This window comes from Cibotium barometz, chromosome 14 (genome assembly GCF_041138505.1).
Source record: "Cibotium barometz isolate CiBa-2024 chromosome 14, ASM4113850v1, whole genome shotgun sequence".
Classification (NCBI taxonomy): domain Eukaryota; kingdom Viridiplantae; phylum Streptophyta; class Polypodiopsida; order Cyatheales; family Cibotiaceae; genus Cibotium; species Cibotium barometz.
Window position 1 is genome coordinate 4,409,227 of NC_141059.1, and position 17,236 is coordinate 4,426,462.

The window sequence follows — 17,236 nt, forward strand, 5'->3', positions numbered from 1 at the left end:
AGGAGTTAGTCATGGTATATGCTATGAAGAAGTACATGCATTACCTAATGACATTGAGCACAACTATACCACTACTCAAAGAGAGGAGTTAGCCATGGTATATGTTCTGAAGAAGTACATGCATTATTGTATTATTGTATATGCTATGAGTAAGTTTATGTATTACCTAATAACACTAAGCACAGCTATACCACTACTCAAAGAGAGGGGTTAGACATGGTATATGTTGTGAAGAAGTACATACATTACTATATTATTGTATTTGGTGAATAAGCCTTGCACCACGAGGCTTATCACCAAATGGAGTTTGATCATCACATGCAAAAGGGGTATGTGCATGTCTATGTCGACCACCTTTCTAGAATTCTAGAATTCCAAATGGAGAACCCCCTCTAGGGGTGGAAGATGATCTCCTTGATGAACCACTTTCCACGTTGATCACATACTAGAATGGACTGAAGACATTGTCCATCTTCCTGATGATCCACTTTCCACATTGCCCATCTTCCTGATGATCCACTTTCCACATTGACCATCTTCATGATGATCTACTTTCCACATTGACCATGTATCGAAATGGAGTGAAGACATCACCCACTTCTTTGCCAATAGATTTCCCATTGACCACCCCATCAAAAAGGATAAAGCCAAACGCCTCATTAGGAAGGTAGAGGGAATGCTTTACAAGAAGAGTCAAGATGGCATCACAAGGAAATACATTCATGAAGATGACTTTGTCTTCGAGCCGAATCTGGCATACATGGAGGACACTTTACAGGGGATATGATGACTTCCCATAAGGTTCTCTAGGCCAAACTTTGGTGACCTACACTCTTTGGAGATGCACTTAAGTTTGTCAAGTCTACCATATGTGGAGGACACTTTGCCGAGGATACGACTATCCACAAGGTTCTCTAGGTCGGACTTTGGTGACTTACACTCTTTGGGGACGCACCTACGTTTGTCAAGGTGATAAATTCCAAAGGTTTGCCATAGTACACAATACCCCTAACCTTGGTAGTTTTGAAACAACCCTTTGAAAATTGGGGTTTAGGTTTTGTGGAATCCATTAGCCTAGCTAGTCTAAAGGGAACCTAGGCATGTTTTATCATCATCGCCAAATGGGCACAAAAACTTACACATGAGAGCTATTGCCAAGTTCCTATATGAGAATGTGAATACCCATTTTGGTTGCCCATTAAGAATAGTGAGCAATCTTGGCACACATTTTATCAATGAAGTGGTAGAGGTCTTGCTCAAGGAATTCCTTATGGTGTATAGAGAGTTGACACCCTACTACCCTACAAGCGAACGGCCAAGCCAAAAGCATAAACAAGACTTCGTGCACTATTCTTGCCTCAGGGAGAGGTTAGTTTCCTTGAGCAACTTAGTGAGTAAAGACTATGATCCGCTTATGGATTGATGGTTGAAAAACTAAGGTGTAAGCAGTGGTTTGACGACTAACTCAAGGATAAGTGTATGTAGGTAGGAGACATGGTGCTAATGTATAGTGTCAAGAACACCAAGTGCCAGCTTTGTAGCATGCCAAATCATTAGTAAAACCCACTGGGCATCCTCTAACTATATCATATAGTCTAGACCAATCCCTTAAAGCCACTTCTAAACCATCCATGTAGCTTTGCATGATGGGTGAGGCATAGAAGGCCTTCGCCATTTTTCGAAGCCATAAGACTAAAGATGAGGAGGATGACCTCAATGAGTTCTCATAATGAATCCAGGGCCAGCATGAGTCTTCTGGTGCAAAAGCCCCCTAGCCAATCAAGCCCCCTTATTCCCTCATTCATTCAGTGGATAGATTGGGTGCCATAGAAAATCCCCTAGAGCCAACCCCAACCCCAACCACAACTCTAACCGACCCAACTCCAATTCTCACCCATAACCCTCTCGTCAAGCAATCCACAACGTCTTCTATGGGAGGCACTTCCTCTTCCAAAACTCAACCCCCAAGCCTCAACCTTCTCAACCAACTCAACCCACTCATTAACCGCACCTATGAGCCCCCATTCTCGAATAATTCCACGAGGAGCCAGATCTCAATAAGGAACCACCACGCATACTACTTCGGAAGATGATGCTATCCATGAACAACATCTCATATACCCGCCAATCATGCAGGGTCTCACATTCCAAGGTAACTTTCATATTCGCTCTTGGATACCCCCTTTGACATGGCCAAAATCTTTCTGGTAAACCAACACATGGATTTCTTATTTTTCGAGTGGAAGATCAACCATCTGGTGGCGCACTAGAGGAGGTTAGAATTCTATTGACCCAAGAGACTACCCAGTTGTCACAGGTCACATAGGAGTCCAACTTGAGTGGTAGTATGCCCTATCTCCTTAGTGATCACTAAATGTGGCATGTCAATACATGCCCACACCCAAAGAAATCTACACTGACCCCAAGTTCATGCCAATCAAAAGGAGGTGGTCGTGGAAGAAGTGGAAGGCAAAGGGTCTGCTTACTTTCCCTACACTGAGAAGGCCCCACACCCCTCCCAAGTTCAAGATGGAGATGTGGCTCTAAATGAACAACTTCAATGACCTCTATTATGCTAAGGTCCCTAATCCTATTATCATTTGCCACATACCGGGTCTTACATATCATCCTCATCCTAGAGGAGGTGCCAAAGAACCAATGGATAAGCAAAGAGCGGTTGGTCTTTAATCTCAGTGAAGGTCCCAACTTTGGTCAGCAACTCAACCTTTATGGCATGATCAAATACTTCCATGGCCACCAGAGAGTGGTCACCTTCAAAAACATGCAAGATATAAGGTTTTGGAAGCCCTTTGAGATCATGTGCCAATCCAGCCGATGGCTTTTGTAAGATTCCTCCTCAGCCTGAATAATGAATAAGCTTTTACCTCAATTCCCTGTAATCATTCCCTATTTTTGAATACAAGAAAATTTTGTTTTTCCTTTTTTTTTGCCTAGAGAGAAGAAAAATTCTAGAGAGAGATAATTTAATATTGAGATATTTTTAGATATAAAAATTTTCCTAATATCAAAAATATATTTCCCTAAAATAGAAGTTCAAAATAAATTCTCCAAGGTGCATTAGGAATCAATTAAAAATGATATAAAGGATGTTAGCCTAAGGGTCTAGATTTTCAGAAATTTCTGGATTATGGTCCAATTAAGGTTCCAATGGGCCAATAGGATTAATCCAAGTGTTAGGATGAGATAAATCCAATGAATAAAAGAAAATATCCCAAAATAAGTAAATGCTCACATAAGATGAAGAGTTGACTGAGTACAAGGTTTATTAGTTAAAAATTAAGAGATACTACTAAACAAATGAGATATTTTGGAGAAATGATGAAATTTTGACACCTTAGTAAGGAAAGGGGGACCTTTGAGGTAGGCACCTCCTTCACATGTGTGGGAGGGTTTTTCATTCAAAAAAATTGTGATATTTTTATCTCTCCTGGATCAAACTGGATCAAAATAATGGGAGCTAAATTGGTCCAAATCTTGTCCAAATTTAGTCAAATTGAAGCTGGAAAATTCTAGAACCTAGTTGGACTCAGTTAGTGGCCTCCCTCACCTATAAATAGACCCTCATTCTTTTGTATTCTCATCTGTGAGCTATACCATGCTAGTATTACATTAAAATAATCATATTTTTATTATTCCTTAAAAATTCTCTACTTTTGGAGATCTTGGAGCTTCTCTCTCTCTTCAACAACTCTTGGAGCTTCCTTCTCAACTTGCTAAACCAATTGATTAGTTGGGAGCTTCACTTCTAGAAAAAGAAGCAAGCTAAACCTTGAGGTAAGAAGGAATTTTATGGTTTTTGTTAAGATTCTCAAATGACTTCACTTCTCAACCCCTCCCAAGCTTGAGAAGTTTCTAATTAGTTGTTTTAAGTTCAAATCAAGCTTTCCCTAAGAATTTTAATGAATAATGAAGAAAAAGTTAATCTTTATGCTTAATTAGAATGTTTTCTTATGTATATCTCGCTCCCAAAAGAATAGTCATTCCTATGGCTAATTCTTTAGCAAAAGAATGCTTCTCATTGATAAATTCTTATTTCAAAACCAAACTCTAAGCTTGTTAAGCTAGAGGATAAGAAAATGGTATTTTTATGCTTTTATGTTAACAAAATAATGGTAAATTATTTTAAATTATTTATAAGTAGTTAAAAAACTACTTTAATTGATTCTAAAAGTGAAAGAGATAATCCTATCATTTTGGGAAAAGAGGAATAATAGAAATAGCATAATTTAGTAGAATAATAATAATTAAGTTTATGATTATGGATAAATTATGATTTAATTTCATAATTTAAATTTAAGTTTAAGAATAGATCTTCTATCATAATTATATTACAATGTCTTATTCTTTTTTAGAAAAATTAAAAATTATCAGTAATAGCAGCGAAGCTATGGAAATTTTTTTAGAAAATAATACATATCTTATTTTTATGCATAATGCTAAAAGAGGACTTCCTACTATATTCTAGGATTGGACATCCTATGCAAAAAGAATGATTTTCATCATATTCATGAAAAATAAATTTATGCATAATTATTTAATTAAAAGAAAAGAAATTTTTTTGGTAAATTTATTTTTATGCAAAAAGAGGAATTCCCATGATAATTGAGATCCAAGTAATTAAATGGTAAAAGAGGAATTCTTGGTATATTAAAATAATGGATATTTTTATTTAATTTAAAGAGAAATTTTAGATAAATTTATTTTATGCATAAGAAATTTTTAAATGATAAAAGAGGAATTCCCATGACATTCAGAATTCAATTATTTAAATATAAAAAGAGGGATTTTAAGCATATTCAAAAAAAGGGATATTTGTATTTAATTAAAAGAAAAATTTTGAGGTATTTAAGTAGAGAAAGGTTTAAATTAAATGTTGGTGGACAAAAGAGGAATTTTCACCATAATTCCACCTAGAGAATTAGGGATGATAAATTAAATAGGTAGAAAGAATATCCTTAGATATTTTATGCGGATAAATCACCAAATTGATATTTACCCAAAATTAGATTAAATGGAAGAAGAGTATTTTTATAAAAATTCGATATTCTCATATAAATCCATTTCTTAATCTATTATAGTTAAGAAGGAATGAAATTCATAAAGTTGGACTTTTCCTTACAGTTAGATGTTCAGTAGATGTTTATCTGAAGAAAATCCTTGGAATCAAAGTTAGAAGTAAACCGAATAATTTTGGTTAGACCACGACTGTGAGAATGGTGGCCAGTAAACTACTTGCCCATTTTTCGATTTGAATCAAGCAAAAACTTCGTGACCAATTCTAGTTCTAAATACAAAGAATAGACTACCGTTGAATTAACATACTTTTTCCTTGACCGAAATCACCAAGAATCTAGTTGGAAATTCAGTCAAATGATGGGTAGATTACCCTGATGAGAGATCAATGACTCTCATTAAGAAAATATAGATTAAGGAAAAAGGGTTTTGTGGAACCAATCTCGAACCGGGAATTCTACTTGCATAGAACCTCTGTTTTCTTTTAAAGGATTGTTTTACGCCAGAATGCTGGAGGAAGCATTTGGTATGTGTTTAACTAAGAAGACACTCATGCTAGAGCTGGCGGGGAGTCGTCACTCAAGGGACGTCGCTCGTCCGCCCACAAAGCCTGCCGAGGTCTTGACCAGCCTTGGTATGGTTAAAATGGTGCGCTTCTGGTACGATGGGCGAGGACCGACGTAGCGGTCCCTGAGTGAAGTGCTAGGATACCTAAGTAGGATCCTAGAGGGTTCTGACCAGGTGATGCACGGGCTTGCGGTTGCTAGGACACCCATGCGTATGTCAAGGAAGATTCGGATGAACTGAAAGAATGACTTTTGTGAACTGAATTTTGATATTGGATCTCGTTGGTTGATCAGCTGGTCTTCAACGGATGATATATTTTGTAAAACAATGGACTCAATATTTTGGAGGATTGTGATCAGTAATACTATGATTTTCATCGAAAGATTGTTTTAAAGACAACCGAATTTGTTATAATGGCAATTTCATATTGGGTGTGTAAGTGGTATGCCTACCTTAAATTTTGCTTGAAGCACCGGCTAGGGGGCCTGGGAACTCTTTTCCTCAGTACCCGGGCAAAACATAACCAAATTTTTATAAAGAAATCCTACCAATACAGTGGTTGGGTGGTTGGCTAACCCATAGGCTGGATCGTGGGATTCTTGCGATACAAATAGTTACGATTAAGTTACGTTAGTTAGATTAAGTCCAAGAAGACCCTTGTTCTGTGGGAAGGAATCAACGGGCTGTGCTTCGTTAAAGGAGGAAAAAGCAGTGATTCTATGGACCAAGTGCAAGTCTCTTCTTTGATCTGACCATGTGACTTTCAGGCTCGGTTGGATCAGTTTGGATAGTTAAGACTTTGACTCGTTAGATCAATTCTCTCATTAGATGATTTTCTTGGTGGAATCGCACGTGCCTTCCAGGCGAGGGAAGTTTTTTCGGGTTCGGTTTCGGAGGAACGTCGGGCTACTCTTGTCCAGATATCCGTGGGGCGAGGCCCCAAGTGTGGATCCCTACCCTGCGCGAGAGGCTTACGTTGCTTCCATCGCCTAGCGCCCTCGGAGGGGGCATCGTGGAGGGGGGCAGGGGTCTCATAGCTTTCCCACAAGCCATTCAGCACTTCTTTCTATGAGACCCGTGGCATATTGGGTACCAATGCAGGTTGGTAAGTCTCACTCTCACACCGAGCTCGGCCTACTTCCTATTTTTTATGCACCTACTTTCAAAACCCTTGTTCTAGAGGCACTAAAAAGGACGAAGAAGAAGAAGATTAAAAAAAAAAGAAGAAGAGAAAGCAGAATATGCAAAGCGTTGAAAAAAGGGAAGTGTTAGAGTTTGTACAAGAAGAACATTAGGGAAAATTTGGACTCAAATTGGGCCCTTTAAGGATTTGAATGCATTCTCTCTCTACAGAAATGGGCTCATGGTGAAATTTTTGCAAATCAACTCAAAAGTGAGTGGATTTTAGACATTTGGAATCTACTCTTTGACCTTTCCAATGATATATAGCACTAACAGAGTTACGTGCCATGTCATCACCAAATTTGGGGACTTCATGAATATGCAAAATTGGTGATGATATGGCACGTAACTCCGCTAGTGCTAACCATGAGCCCATTTTTGTAGAGAGAGAATGTGTACAAAGCTTTAAAGGGCCCAATTTGAGTCTAAATTTTTCATAATGGCTTTGACACACGAGCCCAGCTTTTTGCCCAATGCCCAATGCCCATGCTTGCCACTGTAAGATCCATGGGCTTTGCATCTAACACGTAGGCACTGTTCTTTCACAAACCTGCATCACAAACCTGCATTGAGCCACTTCACCAACAAACTATCCATGTACATTTCTAGACGGGGGCCGTGGCATGCACAAGCTTGGCCCATGGTACGACCCATCACATGGACCTTCCCCAAGTCAACAGGAACCTTCATGGCCTCATATTTAACCGCCAATGACATTGCCTCTATCCCATATGCTTGGTCCATGGTACGACCCATCACATGGACCTTCCCCAAGTCAACAGGAACCTTCATGGCCTCATATTTAACCGCCAATGACATTGCCTCTATCCCATATGCTTTACAAGCCAAATCCATCAAGCTATAGAGGCTGCCCAACTCCCTTACAATTGTGGGTAGGAATCTATAGTTCCATTATATTTGGTCATCATCCTTGAGATGTGGATTAGTTTTGTTTTTTCTAACTCTAAACCTCTAGATGCTATGTTTATCGGAACCCCCCTTCCCATTTCAAATGCCATCCCCATCCTAAGCCCATATTTTTCATATTTATGTGGCAATGGAGCATAAGGAAGTGGTTGCAAAAAACCCTTTGTTTTAGGTTTTGTGATTTCTTATCCCATGGGGTTGGGATATAGAGTTTCCAATGGCACTTGTCCTATGCCCGCATGGCTTTGAGGTTATAGGCTTGTTGTAGTTGACACGCTATGTGAATGCCCTTGTGGATCCCTTAGCTTTAAGGTAGTCCAGGACATTGATTGTTTTCCCTTTCTCATGTTCCCCATTCCTCATCCAAATGGAGAAGAACTAGAACTTGGTTCTGTGGTGAAGAAACTTCTATTGTGGGCTCCTTAAGAAGGTGGGACTAATCTCTGTGCTTGTTGTTCGGTGTGTTGTGGAATACTTATCCCTAATGGTACAACAAAAGAGACATGTCATTATTGCCATAAATGATAGAGTTATACTTTGGATACATCAAAATATTGATTATGGACAATTTTGTGAACTGGTTTTGGGTAAGGAGGAAGTAGAAATAGGAAAGTGATGTATACTAAAGCTAAAAATCTCATGAAAAGAAACAAACTTTTATCTTTAAGAAATTTGTGAGTTAGCCCATCTTTATGCCATGCATTAAAAGCAACCCTTGAGTATATTGTAAAGTACTTTAAAGCTAGTTTTGTCACTTATATATGTATCCAACTTTGTAAAAAATTTCAATTTTACATGGTTTGGGAGATATGAGGCCTGAAACATGGATGAAAAAGAAAAAAGAAAAAAGAGAAGGTAGTTTTTTCTCCATGGAGTGTCTACTGTTAGATTCACAACACGACTATTTTTAGAGTACAAAGCCAGGCACTATTGTAGTGTTGCACGCTTTCCAAGGCATGGGATTCAAGGACCCAAAGAAACTTCATGTCAGAGATTTTGTTCATTATGAATCCTATGTTTAGATTGTGATTGAGTTGTTTGAGAGTGAGAATCAGAGCGAGATTAAGGTTAGGGGTGGCCAAGTAGTACGAGGAGATTGTTCCTTGTTTCTTTTTCAATTCAAATGTCAGTTGTGCAAGTCGTTAATAGCATCACAATCTAGGTTCTAAATCTATACGAGTATGAAAAGTAACCCTATAAAAATTTCAAGGTATAGGGCTTATTCCCAAGTACGCTACTGGAGGCTGGTGGCATGGCCACCGATGGCCTAGTGTGCAGTGTGCCTTTGTTTTAACATGTTTGAGTACGTGTAGATCCTGCATGCATCCTACTATCATGAAGCATGCGTGTGGCATGCATCCTATCATTGGTGGCTTGTGGCCCTATTTACTAGCCATTAGCTTGCAAGGGAACAAGCCCATACATAGTTATACCTTATACATGTCATTAATGGGTTTCATATTAGTGCTAGCGAAAAAAAAATTTCCCAACCAGTGAAAAAACCTACATGACGTAAGATTAATCAAGATTTTAAATATCCTATCGATTTAAAAAGATACTCAAATATTACAACCGATTTTTCAAGGGCAAACATAAATTTTGATCTTTTTTTACAAATCATCAAAGTTTAGGATGATGGTGTGGAAGACTTACCCGATATAAGATATCTGCCATTTACAATGCCATAGCGATTCTCTTAGAGATAGAAGCATGCATATCGCTACCACCGTAGAGGTAGGTGTTCCCATTCTCTGAGAAAGTCCCCTTTTTATACTATTTATAAATTTACAAGGTAAACTGTAAGTCATACATACAATATGCCATACAAGGAACTAATAAAAATAGTAACTCGACTTAAGATAGCATTGACCATGAGCTTAAGGGGAATCAAACCCCAAGCAAAGCCATCATGACTTGCCCACCAAGAAGCCCCCCTCCCCCACCAACCAACAAGGAAATATTTGGGTGCTTCTTTGTCGATTTATGGGGGCATCATAAATAATTAACAAGCAAAGACACACACAACATAAAAAATAAGCACTAGCAAGAATGCCATACAAAGACACACAAAATAGAAAAGAACTAGTAAGCATAATTATGCAAAGACAAAACCACTCATGAGAGAGAGAGAGAGAGAGAGAGAGAGAGAGAGAGAGAGAGAGAACCATTTGGGCTTAACCTTATAATATAACAAGGAGTGAAATCAGTTACCATGTGCCAATTATGCATCATTTTCTTGTATCGTGCAAGAAGATAAAATAATAAACATCTATTCAAAGCAAAGGACAAACATGCACAACTATTGAAGAAAATGAACAATAATATCATTTAGCTACTAGTACTCTCTCGATAAATGTGTTGACTAGCTTTAGCTCCTTTAGTCCATGATGCTACCACCTCAGAAAAGTCAAACACATTCAACCTTGGTCCCTCAATGGATACTCCCATCAATGAATCAACATTCTTTGTTGACAAGCAATTTCTAAATTTATTCTTTATAAAATTGAAAGTACTAAATCCCCTTTCGTTCGCAGCTCGCAGTGCTACAACATTGTAGTAATGCAATCCAAGGTAGAGTTACAAGCATGAGATATTTATCTCTCATTGTGTTGTTTCTTCTGATGGCACTCCAAGTATCTCGTAAACTTCATCCCTTCCACTCATACGAAGCTTGTAACTTGAAATACTGATATTCTTTCTTTGCTGGATGTTTCTGTATAATTGCTGCAAACTCTTCCAACCTTTTTTCTCTCCATAAAATGATATTTGTGTTTGAATCTCAATGTTACCAAAATCTTTTTGTTCTACACCAAATGGAAAGGTATAAGGTGCTAAAGCCTTGAAATTGCTCAAGATACTCCCATTATAAAAAAATCTTTCCATTAAATTTTGAATAACAGACCTTGCAAAACTTCTTTGAAAATCTAAACATCTATCTAAATCAACACTAGCAAAGTATTGATGAGAAATTTGGATGTTTCTGTACATGTTACCTTGTAAAGACACCTTGCAAAGCATGTAGTTGACCTCATTCGGGAGGTCTAGAGCTTGGGATTATTTGATATCCTGAGGCATCATCTATTGATGGATTGATGTCAACCTCGGTGCCTTCAACGAAGTAGAGATTAATTGCTCGAATCTCCAACTCAATGAATCCTGTATACTGATGAGATGTCTACAAAAGAGCTTTGAAACACAAAATTGAGAGTCTCTCTAAGATATCAGACATAGATTATAAATAAACTCAAGACTTGATATCTTTCGTAGAGAGTAGCATTCTTCTTTTTGGTCATAACTAATAGAGGCTCCAAAGTTTCACATACCTTATGGATCACCTGATGTCTACTTAACCAACAAACTTTATGTATTTAGCCCATACGCAACGATACACAACTAAACTCATTTTCTAGCTCATGCAAGATGTTAGTCCTTTTCACACTCTTTGAAAACAAGGAAGCTATAGAATTCATGACTTCATCTATATGTTGTGCAATAGGTGATTGCTTTACTACATAAAAAACACCTTGCTTTACTACATCAAAAGCACAAACACTAGTCTTACTACATCAATAGGTGATTGCTTTACTACATAAAAAACACCTTGCTTTACTACATCAAAAGCACAAACACTAGTCTTATGTGCAATGCAATGAATATTTGTCTTGAAAGGATTATCATCCCTCAAAAGCGATGATAATCCTCAATGACAACCTGTCATGGCAAAAGCACCATCTGATCCAAAGCAAACCATCTTTCCAATCTAGAAAAAAATTGTTTTATTGCACCATAGAGTGATGCTGCTGTTCCACTCTCAATTTCTAGATAAAAATTATTTTATTGCACCATAGAGTGATGCTGCTATTCCTCTCAATTTCTAGTAGACTTAGAAAAATATTGATAGGCCCAAAATCATCCAAGTAAGAAACATACCCAATCAAATATTGTGTGATTGGCAATGTCAGTCGACTCACTCATCCATAAGAAGACTAAAAAAGGGAGACTTCTTTATCTTGTAGATATGCCCCTTCAATAGTGACTCACTAATATACTGAACAAACATAGCACAAGCTTTATAATTATGATACAAGCTTTTAGGTAGAGAAGGACACTCATAAAATGATAGCAACTCCAAGACTGATGCAACTTAGTAAATATAAGATCTTCTTTGGCCACAAGGTACGCAGGTGCAAATAAATTTAAAATAACAATGTCAGCTTTATCTCTATTCTTAGCCAAAGTATTAGTGATTTACCACCTTCTGCTTTCAAAAAAAATAGGATGCTTCTCGATGGGTTTTGGTCTTTGCATGATCTGTAGGTGCACTATGTTGAATACTGATGGAGCTAGATTTCCCAAATTCACTTTTGCACATTTTATATTGTCTACAAAATGTGCAAAAGATTTTGGGCTACATCTCTATCAAAATAAACCTAATCAAAAATTGTAGTCCAAGATTCATTTCAATCTACTCGTGCTCTCTTATGCGAGACGAGTAACCTCTTCATCACTAACACCAACATCTTTCTCTATAAAGCTCTCATTCTCTTCTTCCACTATCAATTCCTGAACCACTATAGATGCATTCTTTGGACTTTTTCTCCTTTTCTTTGGAGACTTAGCTAGATTCTTTCGTGTGAACCCACGCATGCCAAACAAATTTGATTGAACAAAAGATATATTTGACAACCTACAAAAAAGATCAAGTATCCTAGTCATTTGATTATGATGACTTCTATACATTCATATGTGACCCATTATGCTTGACTAATGTATAAATAATCGATACATGTGATGTTAGTCACCCTCAATTAAATTATCAGTAGCCTCTACGTGCCATAGATTAGTAGCCATCTTCATGAATAATCATAGTGAATAATTATGAAATGAGATTGGAGAACCCTTCAAGATTATAATTTAACCCTACCATTGGGGACTTGCTATAGCTTGCCAAAGCTTCATATTGAAAAAGCCCCTTGATTTGCCGCTCTAACGGTGCTCTACAAATCAGGGTATTTTTTGCTTAATTAACAAAAAATTGCTTTCACTAATACCTTGATTAGAGCTAATCATATGAGGTTTTTAGGGTCATTAATGGTTCATATCTCACATTCAAGTGTTGCTAAATCTCTGTAAAGCATCAAATCATATTTTCCCTTGATTTGAGTGGTCAATTTATTAATCCAAAATTAGGTATAAATTTGCATTAGCATTGTTTAGAACAATGGGATTTTTTAGCTTGAATGCTTCATGTAGCTCATCTATCATGCTCATAAATCGATTGTACAAGGGCAAGACACTTACCATTGATAAGGCTAAGACCCCCTTAAGTAGATCTGATGCATTATCATCTGAAAGGGATATGCATCATCATCATGTCAGGCTTCATGAACACATTGAGAACATGATCCATCTTTGCCTACATGGATTTCATTACACAATGAAATCAAGGACGAAGAAGACCAAGAGCTACATCTACATCAAGATATACATCGACATGAAGAAGATCAAAGTCTACATCGACATCAAGAAGATCAAAGACTACATTGACATCAAGAATATCTTCATGAGCATTTTGGTCATCGAGGGGGGATTCTCCCTGTACTTCTAAATTCAGTTTTTTTTTTGAGTCAAGGGTTCTCTGCCCGAGTAGTCTCCCAAAATCTGAGTTATTTATTTTTGATCCTTTTGGATTTTGTAATGCCTTGTTTCTATAAAAGGCTCCTCTCCATCATACCCTTTTTGCCCGTGCTTTAGGCGAGAGGTTTTTTTTTGGGTATGTGGATGTAGGCTATCTTTTTCCCTCGAGCAGGACCTGACCTTTGAGTCTTTCACCACCAAGACCATGCTTGTTAAGCCTCTGAGCCATGCTTGTTAAGCCTCTGAGCCTTTTGTGCCATGTTCACTGGCCTCTTAGTCATGCTTACTGGCCTCTAGGTCTAAAGCGGGGAACACGTCTTGTGTCTTTGCTTGTGTTGGTATACGGAACTATTGAAGGTAATGCATGCAACCCCACCATCACTCCGAAGGGGGGTTTGTGCATGTACTTCAGTTCCTTCATTCTTACACAATGAGTACCATGTACTTAGTTCCTTCATTCTTACACAATGAGTACCATTCAAGTTGTGCAATCTCTCTTTCGTACTTAAGCTCTATTGCTTCTCTCTCTCTCTCTCCCCTTTACACTCCTTAATCATGGAGAGATTTCATCTTCCATAGCTCCATGATTAATCATCTTGTGTGATTGCCAATAGTCAACCTATGCACAATCACCATGCCTTCGTGTTGTTTGTAAAGTAATTTGCTTTAGCATTGACATCAATTGACTCATTCAGGTCTAGTTATAACTTACTAGTATCTACTAAATGACCAAGGCTCACCACCTCATTTACTACTAATGACCAAGGCTTTGATTCACTAACTCATTTACTATGCTTTGAAATATTACATAAAGCATTGCATATTCATAAAATAAAAAAACATGGTGTGCCCAGTGCCAATGCCCACTCTTGAGTTCCAAGTTTGCAATACGTGTTTTAATTTTATATTTATATAATCACATAATATATGTGTATATATATACAACCAAACTTTTAAAGTCTATCCTATAGACCCAAGCTTATTTTTAAGGACATTTCAATTTTGAATCCTTAAAATCTAGAAACCTATTAGTTCTTAAACCTTTAAAAAAGCCCCAATCAAATCGGCACTAAGGGTTTTTTTTCTAGCACTGTTTCATATCATTATATGTGATTCAGACGTTGACCTAAGGTATTGGGCATCGCTGAGAACTTGAGACAAAATAATAATCGGAATGCAAAACAAGTCTCCTATGTTGTGTAGAGTATCTTCATCTCGCTTGTTGGGGCATTTCTGCAAGATTAACGTCAAATTAGGGTTTGCCAGAAGCTTGGACTACCTAGGTTTTGCCGGAGTCCATTCTCTGCGCTATCAATCTCGATCTGTTGTCGGCAACCATTGCGGGTTTCACATCGGATTAGAGCTTGGCTTTGCAGTTTTCACCGCGGAGTCTGCTTCGCCGGAAGCTACATTCCTACAGTGTAAGGTCTGATTAGGGTTTTCCGGGAGCTGACTCCTGCGGAAAATGCAGAAGAATGTACGGTTTTCCGGAAGCTGCCTCCTGCAGAGGAAATTAAGTGTCCTTCTGTAGATGAAGTAAGGTTGTTTTGGAAGTTACCTTGAATAGAGGGTTTGCGGGAAGCTGCCTCCAGCAGAACACTAGGGTTTTCGGGGAGCTGCCTCCTGCAGAGGAAAGAAGGATTTTCTGGCTCCTTTGGAAGAAATAAGTATTTTCCGGGAGCTGCTTCCTGCAGACTATTTGCGTCTTGCAGAGTAAGTAAGGTTTGCCTTTGCGGAAGAAAGTAGGGATTTGGCTACGGTAGGTAGAATGCCGTGGTGGCAGCGGCAGCCGATGGTCCAGCAGTCATTGCAGCATTACCAGCCGCACCAATCGCAGCAGCAACAGCAGCAAGAAGGAAGCTTGGAAGCGGGCAAGCCTTCCTCCATCACCACCATCGCCAAGGCTCTTCTAGTTTCACGGCGCCGCCTACGGCTCGATCCCGACAGAAAGCTCTATTTCCTGTGTAAGCCACTGCTACTCTTTCTCCCTGCACCGTTTTTTCTCAGTGTGTTTCTCAGCATTCTGCTCTAGGGGTTCTCGTCTTGACATAGAGGGCTTTTCCGGTGACCAGATGAACCTGGCAAGCAGGTTTCAAGCGCGGTTAGGATCAAAAACACCAGCCGGTCAAATGTTGCTTTCAAAGTAAGTTACCTGCAAAAACATTGCAATGCACTTCATGGTGAGATTACTGTGAGTCACATGTCTCTACACCTCGCAGTTCCAAACAAATGCTCCAAAGAGCTGTTTCATGCGCCCGCCCAGCGGCATCCTTTCTCCTGGAGAAACAATCATAGCTACTGGTTTGTCTTAATCACATGCCCTAAATCTAATGATTATGATTCTAATGCATAGGTAAATCAATGCTTAAAATTGGGCTTATATGGAATTTAGCTCAGCCTGCAAATGTGGTGGAATTCATTCATAAACAAATGGTTCTTCCTTACAGTGGTCAAGTTCGTCGAGCAGCCTGAACCAAATCAGGAGAAGAAGTGCAAGGATAAATTCAAGATTGTCAGCCTGAAGATCAAGCAGAGATCTCAGTATACACAGGAAATGGTAGGTCCAGCATTGGTTTCAAGTCCTTAGTCCCAACTTTTCTACATGTACTTTAGTTTCAGCTGAAAGCCATGAGTGTTGGTCATGCATCTGAAGTTTGAAGAGAAAAAGGAGCTCGTAGCAGTGGAGCAAGTCCTGCGGGTAGTCTTCCTGGATCCACAAGGCCATTCTCCCGTAAGTTTGAACATGAATTATTGCATGGAAGAATATTTATATATGTAAATATGCTCAACTACCTCCTGGTGTATATTGTACATTTATGTTGTAAACAATTACTTGCTCAAGGAGGTAGAGAAACTGAACAAGCGGCTGGCGGAGGCGGAAGCTGCCCAACAATCTCGCAAGAAGCCACCTGAAGAGAGGGCCCAAAGAACTGCAGCAGCTGGGGGAGGTCTAGATGAATGGGTATGCTTGCTTATCTTTCCTTGATTTGACTAATCACAAGAACAGACATAGTTACATATGCCATCTGTCCATGGTTGTTACCATACCAAGCCGAGAATGAACATCTTCTCTGTTGATTTTGCAGAAAGAGCAACAGAAGGAGAAGGAACTGGCAAAGCAGCAAACTGAAGGCATTGAAGCATTTGAAAGCTAAGCTACATTAAGACTACTCATGAAAAATAAAACCTCGACGAAGCAGCTATGTTTCTTTTGTCCCTTGTACCATCATTGCATCAAGGAGTTTGTAGCTGCTGTCAGATATGTATTACTTCCAATTGGACTGTTGGCATCAATGCGAGAGGAACTTGGTATAGCCATCAAGGATTTGAGGATTGAAGCATGCTACGAGAAGATTTTGTTATCATTCAGTAGTTGCTTTGTTTTGACAGTAAGAGTTGCTTCGTTTTCTCTGGAGTGGTCGATCTCATTGTTTTGTTTGCCTAAGCATCCATGGAGTTTGTGGTGGGAAACTCTATCCCTAGTTCCGATTCACCATAGAAAATTGATCTTTGTACTTGCAGTTTGTATGAAGCATAATGTTAGAGGTCTGTATTTGGTGTGACCATCTACATTGTTTGGCTCATCTCACCACGTGTGAATATTTTCTTCTAATCCACTAACATAGAGTTCTGAGTGAAAGGTGGGTGAGAGCATGGAGATAAGCTAAGCAAAGATGATATTAACACTAATCACATGGCTTAGTTAAATAGACCACATAATGACAACAATAAGATAGGAGAACGATGTTGTACTCTTGCATTAGATCATTGCCTTGAAATAGGTTGGAATACAATGGATTAAGAGTGTGGTTAATCCTTAAGCATAACCCTAAACTTGAAGTGAGCATCTCCAAGATCTCTAGAATTGCTTAGATTTAGGTGCAAGTTT

At 38.6% G+C, this 17,236-nt stretch overlaps 1 protein-coding gene across 2 annotated transcripts; it reads left to right on the forward strand.

The window, feature by feature from the left end:
• Nucleotides 1-14,498: 14,498 nt before the first annotated feature.
• Nucleotides 14,499-16,905, forward strand: LOC147631581 (vesicle-associated protein 4-2-like). Of its 2 annotated transcripts, none has more exons than XM_086808096.1 (7): nucleotides 14,499-15,311; nucleotides 15,420-15,490; nucleotides 15,588-15,648; nucleotides 15,795-15,904; nucleotides 16,001-16,078; nucleotides 16,190-16,309; nucleotides 16,434-16,905. In XM_086808096.1, the coding sequence occupies exons 1-7, from the start codon at nucleotides 15,116-15,118 to the stop codon at nucleotides 16,500-16,502; spliced, it is 705 nt and encodes a 234-aa protein (XP_086664222.1). In that variant the 5' UTR covers nucleotides 14,499-15,115; the 3' UTR covers nucleotides 16,503-16,905. The 2 variants fall into 2 exon arrangements, with proteins under 2 accessions (XP_086664222.1, XP_086664221.1); XM_086808095.1 differs by having other exon boundaries at nucleotides 14,501-15,311; nucleotides 15,567-15,648.
• Nucleotides 16,906-17,236: the final 331 nt, after the last annotated feature.